Here is an 8,825-nt window from a genome sequence, read left to right as displayed (position 1 = left end):
GTTGTGGTGTAAAAATAATTTTTTTCGACCACCGGATGCGGTGGCCGGCGGTGAGAATCACGGCGGTAGACGGCTGCTGCCCGGTGACCAGCTTCCCTCCGATGAGGGAAGCTAGAGAGAAGCGAGAGAATTGTTTCTCTTAGAGAAGAGAGAGAGAGGGAAGAGAGGAGAAATGAAAGCTGGCCCTTCGGGCCAGCCGGTTTTGGACTTAAATAGCCCTCCCCAAACGATGTCGTTTTGGGGAGGGGTCTGTTTGTAATTAACTAATTGTTAAATTTCGTCCGCAGCCATCCTAACTTGTAATCTTTACATTTTAGTCACTAAATCAATTTTATAATCCTTTTAATTTGGTTTCTATTTTTTTTATATTTTAGCCCTTAACCGTATTTATAAATATTTAGGATAAATAACATATTTAGTCCCTTAATTTTAATAAATAATATTTTAATCCTGAGTTTATATTTTTTATTTATTTTAATCTGATATTCGATTTTTATATAATTTTATTTTAGTCACTAAATTAATAAATAAAATAGCATGTTTAATCCTTATAATTTTAAATAATTATGAATTAGGTATTTAATTTTAAATTTATTATAATTTAGTCACTAATTTTAAATATTTTCTTTTATTTTACTGCTTTTAAATATATAGTTCTAATTGTATTTTTATTGTTTTAATTTTACTTGTTTATATATTTAAATATTATTTTATGTAGTCATATAAATATATATATAATAAATAATAATTTATATTTTTTTTACATAAATTATATTAATATTTATTTTTTAATATCGAAGAAAAGGGCAGTCTTAATATAACTGGATGTCCTATTCTGGTATTTTAAAATTAAATATTATAAAAAAAATTATAATTTAATTTTATTTAAATTATTATATTAATATTTATTAATATCGAAGAAAAGAGCTGTCTTAAGACACCTAGAAGTCATTTTCTGATATTTCTAAATAAATAAACATTTTATTTATAAATATATATAAATTATTTTTTTTATAATTATAATTTTGAAATAATATGATTATAAATTAAATATATTTTGAATTTTTAAATTTCTAATAATAGAGACAATTTATAATTAAAAAGTACCAATTTTAGGCGTTGTAGGGGTGCTAATCCTTCCCTAAACGTAACCGACCACGGATCCCTTTTTATTATTAAAAAGAACGAATTTTTGGTTATAAACGCAGATCAGTTCATCTTTTAACTGATGTTTTCTTAAAACTCTTTTAAAAGATAATTTTTAGGTATTCGACCTACCTAACCCAAAAGGCCGATGGCGACTCCCAAATTATTTTCAAAACCATTTATTCACATCAATTTTCCCGCTAAGTAATATTTCGTGCCCGGACTAAAACTGGTTACGACAACCATCTTTGGTTATTAGTTTAAGTTCTTGAATATCATGATTACGAGAGTCTTGAAGTGAAAAAAAAAACTACACTAAGGAATAGCCCATAGCCATTTCTCATGTCTAAATACTCTGTTTTTCTTGTTCATCTCTACAATGAAAGAGTATTGGAATTCTTTGGCTTCACTGCTAGGTGTTTTGGCCTTCAGCCACAGCCTCCTCCAACTAGTTTTCCCGCCGGAGCTCCGCCTTCTCTCTCTCAAGTTCCTCAGCCGTATCTTCCACCTGTTCTCTTCCTACTGCTACTTCGACATCACCGAGATCGACGGCGTCAACACCAACGAACTCTACAACGCTGTCCAAATCTATCTCAGTTCCTTCATTTCACTCAACGGCAACCGCCTGAGTCTCACTCGTGCACTCAACTCGAGCGCCACCACGTTCGGCCAATCCAACAACGACTGCATCGTAGATACGTTCGGCGGCGTCACGGTGGTTTGGGAACACGTCGTGATTCAAAGACAATCCCAGACTTTTGTTTGGCGACCATTTCCGGAGGAGAAACGAGGGTTCACTCTCAAAATCAAGAAGAAAGACAAGTCATTGATCCTCCATTCTTATCTTGATTACATAATGGAAAAATCGAACGAAATCAGAAGGAAGAATCAAGATCGGCTTTTGTACACAAATTCTCGTGGTGGGTCATTGGATTCAAGGGGACATCCATGGGAGTCTGTCCCGTTCAAGCATCCGAGCACATTTGACACATTGGCTATTGACCCCGATAATAAGCGAGAGATCATGGATGATCTCAAGGATTTCGCCGATGGTCAGTCTTTTTACCACAAGACTGGTAGAGCCTGGAAAAGAGGCTACTTGCTATACGGTCCACCAGGGACGGGGAAATCCAGTATGATCGCAGCCATGGCGAATTACTTAAGCTATGACATCTTTGATCTTGAACTAACCGAGGTCCATAACAACTCCGAGCTGAGGAAGCTGTTGATGAAGACAAGTTCTAAATCGATAATCGTGATCGAAGACATCGATTGTTCGGTTAATCTGACCAACAGGAAGGAAAAGAAAAACAAAAGCAATGATCTTGAAACCAGACATGTGTCTGGTGTTGAAGATGGAGTGAACTCGACCGTTACTCTCTCGGGGCTGTTGAATTTCACCGATGGGCTGTGGTCTTGTTGTGGGAGTGAAAGGATCTTCGTGTTCACAACAAACCACGTCGAGAAACTTGACCCGGCGTTGCTCAGAAGTGGGAGGGTGGACAAGCATGTTTACATGAGCTACTGTTCGTATCCTACATTGAAGATACAGTTGAAGAACTACTTGGGGTACGATGAAACTGATTTAGATTCCGATGTTTTGAACCAACTGGTGGATGTTGTCAGTAAGGCCGAGATGACACCGGCCGATATCAGCGAGATTCTGATCAAGAAGCAGAGCTGCAACCACAAGGCCGTCACTGAATTACTAGAAGCAATGAAGTTAAGGGCAGACAACAACTTGAAATGTGGGAGTCTGGGGGAAAGGGAGAACAGCTCAGATGAAGAGCAGGAGAAAAGGGCTTTGGAGTGTCCTAAAGGTCTGATTTTGAACAGCCTTGCAAGGAAGAAGAGAACGTGGAGAAGATAAAATGATAATTGAAGCTTTCTTTATTGTTTTTAATCTTCTTGAGAAAGTAATAATAATGTAATCTATATCATATTTGAAATCAAGACATGTCCGTGTTCTATTGGAAAATCACGTTGATGAATAGTCTACAAATAACCAACCCTTCAATCCAACATTGCACATTGTTGGTGTTTGTGAGCAATTAGAGTGCATATGCCATAGGGGAACTGTGCATGGTTTGGGGATTATGGCATGATTACTTATTTAGACGTTCATCTATTCAAAGCAAACAATGTTATCAAAAATAAATGCTAGCAGCCGGCGGCTGCTTAAAATTCAAAGGCGACTGCCTAATTTTGTTGAAAAATAATTTGGAAATATTACACTTTAATCCCTACACTTTAGGATATTTTTAAATATTAGTCGTTAAGCTTCAACTATAAATACCATAACCCATTTAGCTTCAAAACCATCCCAAATCATTTATTTCTTCAAATACTAAAGAGTTTAGAGAGTTTTCTTGTGAGTTGTGAGTGTTTTGTAAACACCTGTAAATTTTCTTTCTTTAGTAAAAGATTTGCAACAGCCTGGAGACGTAGGCATAATTGGTCGAACTATGTTATCAATCTCGGGTATCAGATTTTTTTTGGTTGTTAATTTTGTCGATTTTTCTACGAGGTTACTATTTGCGTAAATAGTAAATTTCGTGAATAGTAAAATTTGGTCGGCGATACGAGTTAGTCAACGGAGGTGTTCTAATACATGGTGGTTCGCAGAAATTGTCAGAAATGATCCAAACGAAGCCAGATTCGAGTAGGAGCGATGGCTGCAGACGAAGGGAATGTGAAAATTGAGAAGTTCGATGGTGCGAACTTTGGATTTTGGAAGATGCAGATTGAAGATTTTTTGTATCAGAAAAATCTATATCAACCTCTCTCAGGAAAGCAACCACAGGGCATTAAGAATGAAAACTGGGCTCTTCTCGACAGACAAGCCCTTAGAGTTATCCGACTGACGTTATCCCGCAATGTTACTTTCAACATAGTAAAGGAAAAGACCACGACGGGTCTTATGGCGGCTCTCTCCAGTATGTATAAGAAGCCATCGGCCTCAAACAAAGTTAACTTGATGAGACTATTATTCAATTTGCGGATGGCAGAAGGGGCATCAGTGGCTCAACACCTAAATGAACTCAACACAATCACAACCCAGTCGAGTTCTGTGGAAATTGAATTCAATGATGAAGTTTGAGCTTTAATTCTCTTATCATCTTTACCAAACAGTTGGAATGCTACTGTTACAGTAGTCAGCAGCTCGTCGGGAAACAATAAATTAAAATTCGACGATGTTCGGGATCTGGTATTGAGTGAAGAAATTCGACGGAGAGAATCGGGTGAAGCATCAAGCTCCTCAGCCTTGCACACGGAGTCTAGAGGGAGAACTTCAGAAAGAAATTCAAATCGTGGCAGACCGAAATCCAAATGGGGAAAATCAAGAACGGGAAAGAAAGATTTTAACTGTTATAATTGTGGCAAGAAATGTCACTTTAAAAGAGATTACCGAGCACTGAAGAAAGATACCAGCGCATAGGAATCTGCCAATATGACAGAGGAGACAGGCGATGCCATGATTCTAAGCGTCAACAGTCCGATTGAATCATGGATCTTGGATTCAGGGGCATCTTTTCACTCTACCCCATGCCAAGAAATCATGGAGAACTATGTCAGTGGTGATTTTGGGAATGTTCATCTAGCTGATGATGAAACCTTGAAGACCGTCTGAAAAGGAGACATTCGATTAAAGTTGCCAAACCAGACCACCTGGAAGCTGACAAGAGTGAGACATATTCCTAGCCTCAAAAGAAATTTGATTTCTTAGGATAGCTTGATGGAGAAGGATATAATACAACCTTTTCAGGCTGTGAATGGAATATTACCAAAGGAGCACTCGTCATTGCTCGTGGTAAGAAGACTGGTACTCTCTATGTAACCTCAAATTTAGAGAATATCATTACAACATAATATGCTGATGGAAAATCAAACCTATGGCTCCAAAGGCTTGGCCATATGAGCGAGAAAGGGATGAAGACACTTTTGTCAAAAGGGAAGCTACCGGGTCTAAAGAATATAGATGTCGGACTATGTTAAGATTACATCTTTGGCAAACAAAAGAAAGTCAGTTTTACAAAGATTGGCAAGACACCCAAGGCAGAAAAGTTAGAGTTGGTTCATACTGATGTATGGGGACCATCTCCAGTTCCATCTCTTGCAGGCTCACTATTTTATGTCACCTTCATCGATGATTCTACAAGGAAGGTGTAGGTTTATTTTTTGAAGAAGAAATCAGAAGTCTTTGATACCTTCAGAAAATGGAAGGCCATGGTGGAAAATGAGAATGGTTTAAAAGTCAAGCGATTGAGGTCTGATAATGGAAGAGAGTACAGAAATAGTAGATTTAGAGATTTCTGCGCAAACAATGGGATCAAGATGGAGACAACAATTCCCATGACACCGCATCAGAATGGCGTAGCAGAGCGCATGAACATAACTCTGAATGAGCGTGCCAAAAGCATAAGGATACCTTCCGGATTGCCCAAATTGCTATGGATTGAAGCCATCAACACTACAACTTACCTGATCAACCATGGGCCCTCAGTTTCCTTGGATGGTGGAATACCAGAGGAAGTTTGGAGCAAGAAAGAAATAAACCTTTCACACTTAAAAATGTTTGGTTGTATTTCTTATGTACACATAAATTCTGCTGAAAGAAATAAACTTGATGCCAAGTCAAACAAATGTGTCTTTGTTGGTTATAGTGGTGATGAGTTCGGTTACCGGTTTTGGGACTATGAAAATCGAAAGATCATCATAAGCAGAGATGTTATTTTCAATGAGAATGTGATGTACAAAGACAGGTCAACCATAGAATCAATTAGCTCAAATACCAAAGATGAAACAAAGGAATTTGTTGGGTTTGAGAAGATTTATGAAAATGATGTTCAGATCAGTCCTGAAGCAGTTCAAGAAGAAAACACTCCTCCAGAATTCCTAAACCAGCCCAACGTTATTCGCCTTCTTTGCACTACTTTTTATTGACTGACAATGGTGAACCAGAGTGCTATGATGAAGTGATGCAGGTGGAAGATTCAGTCAAGTGGGAGTCTTCAATGAAAGATGAGATGGACTCACTTATGACAAATCAAACGTAGGAATTAGCTGAATTACCACTAGACAAGAAAGCGCTCCATAACAAGTGGATTTAATGATCAAAGAAGAGCATGATAGGAGAAAACACTACAAATCAAGATTGGTTGTCAAAGGTTTTCAGCAAAAAGAAGGCAAAAAGAATGTATAGACTACAATTAAATTTTCTCTCCAATCGTGAAGCTGTCTACAATCAGGCTGGTGTTGAAAATTGTAGCTGCAGAGAATCTACATCTTGAGCAGTTAGATACGAAGACAGCTTTCCTTCATGGTGATTTGGAGGAGAAATCTATATGAGGTAGCCAAAAAGCTTCATAGAGGCAGGCAAGAAAAACCTAGTATACAGGTTGAAGAAGAGCTTGTATGGTTTAAAACTAGCTCCTAGACAGTGGTACAAGAAGTTCGATAGTTTCATGAGTAGCAGTGGTTTTACCATATACTGAGCAGATCATTGTTGCTACATCAAGAAGTTTAACAACAACTTCATTATTTCAATGTTGTACGTTGATGACATGCTAGTTGCAGGCTCAGCATGCAAGAGATTATAAACTTGAAGAAAACATTGTCGAAACAGTTTGCAATGAAAGATTTGGGTGCTGCAAAATAGATTCTTAGGATGAGGATTAAGAGAGACACAAAGTCGGGGACTTTGATGTTATCACAGGCTGAGTACATCAACAAAGTACTCTCCAAGTTCAACATGCAAGATGCTAAACCAGTAAGTACACCTTTAGGTGTTTATTTTAGAATCTCCAAAGAACAGTCACCAAAGACGGAGGAAGAACGTGCACACATAGTGAATGTGCCGTATGCCTCAGCAATTGGAAGTCTAATGTATGCCATGGTTTGTACCAGACCAGATATTGCTCAAGCAGTGGAAGCTATTAGCAGGTACATGAATAATCCGGGCAAGGTACACTGGGAAGCAGTCAAATGGATCCTCAGATATCTGCGGGGTACCACAAACAAAGCACTTTGTTTCAAAGGTGGAGATATGATATTGACAGGCTATGTAGATACTGACTTAGCCGGAAATGTTGACATCAGAAGGAGCACTACAGGATATGTCTATACTCTAGGAGGAACCGCAGTGAGTTGGGTTTCTCAACTACAGGAGATAGTTGCTCTCTCCACAACTGAAGAAGAATATATCGCTGTTACGGAAGCCAACAAGGATATGGTTTGGCTCTAAAGTTTCTTGGAAGAGTTAGGCAAGAAACAAGAAAACAATGTCTTATATTATGACAGTCAAAGTGTTATACATCTAGTGAAGAATCCGTCTTTTATTCCAGAACGAAGCACATACAATTAAGATATCATTTTATCTGGTCTCTTCTGGAAGATGGGATTTTGAAACTTGAAAATATTAGTGGAGCTCAAAATCTGGCAGACATGTTAACAAAGACGGTGACTACGGACAAACTGAAGTTGTGTTCAGTTTCAGTTGGCATGCTAGATTAACAATACCATAAATGATGTTGCATTGATCGAGGTGTGAAGACAGATTAAAATCAGTCTTCAAGTGGGAGATTGTTGGTCAAAAATAGATGCTAGCAGCCGGCGGCTGCTTAAAATTCAGAGGTGGGCTGCCTAATTTTGTTGAAAAATAGCTTGGGAATATTGCACTTTAGTCCCTATATTTTAGGGTATTTTCAAAGATTAGTCCTTAAGCTGACTTAGCCAGAAATGTTGACATCAGAAGGAGCACTACAGGGTATGTCTATACTCTAGGAGAAACCGCAGTGAGTTGGGTTTCTCAACTACAGAAGATAGTTACTCTCTCCACAACTGAAGAAGAATATGTCGCTGTTACGGAAGCCAACAAGGAGATAGTTTGGCTCCAAAGTTTCTTGGAATAGTTAGGCAAGAAACAAGAAAACAATGTCTTATATTGCGACAGTCAAAGTGTTATATATCTAGCGAAGAATCTGTCTTTTCATTCCAGAACGAAGCATATACAATTAAAATATCATTTTATCTGGTCTCTTCTGGAAGATGGGATTTTGAAACTTGAAAAGATTAGTGGAACTCAAAATCCGGCAGACATATTAACAAAGACAGTGACTACGAACAAACTAAAGTTGTGTTCAGCTTCAGTTGGCATGCTAGATTAACAATACAATAAATGATGTTGCATTGATCGAGGTGTGAAAACAGATTAAAATCAGTCTTCAAGTGGGAGATTGTTGGTCAGAAATATATGCTAGCAGCCGGCGGCTGCTTAAAATTCAGAGGTGGGCTACCTAATTTTGTTCAAAAATAGATTGGGAATATTGTACTTTAGTCCCTGCATTTTAGGGTATTTTCAAAGATTAGTCCTTAAGCTGACTTAGCCGAAAATGTTGACAGCAGAAGGAGCACTACAGGGTATGTCTATATTCTAGGAGGAACCGCAGTGAGTTTGGTTTCTCAACTACAGAAGATAGTTTCTCTCTCCACAACTGAAGAAGAATATACTGTTACGGAAGCCAACAAGGAGATAGTTTGGCTCCAAAGTTTCTTGGAATAGTTAGGCAAGAAACAAGAAAATAATGTCTTATATTGTGACAGTCAAAGTGTTATACATCTAGCGAAGAATCCGTCTTTTCATTCCAGAACGAAGCACATACAATTAAGATCTCATTTTA

At 37.9% G+C, this 8,825-nt stretch overlaps 1 protein-coding gene across 1 annotated transcript; it reads left to right on the top strand.

The window, feature by feature from the left end:
• Window positions 1–1,525: 1,525 nt before the first annotated feature.
• On the top strand, window positions 1,526–3,016 carry LOC120177495 (AAA-ATPase At5g57480-like). The gene has a single exon (XM_039183622.1). It carries the CDS (start codon window positions 1,526–1,528, stop codon window positions 3,014–3,016), a length of 1,491 nt encoding a protein of 496 aa, XP_039039553.1.
• Window positions 3,017–8,825: the final 5,809 nt, after the last annotated feature.

Source organism: Hibiscus syriacus, unplaced genomic scaffold (genome assembly GCF_006381635.1).
Source record: "Hibiscus syriacus cultivar Baekdansim isolate YM2019G1 unplaced genomic scaffold, ASM638163v2 tig00112289_pilon, whole genome shotgun sequence".
NCBI lineage: Eukaryota > Viridiplantae > Streptophyta > Magnoliopsida > Malvales > Malvaceae > Hibiscus > Hibiscus syriacus.
This window is presented reverse-complemented; position numbering and strand designations above follow the sequence as displayed.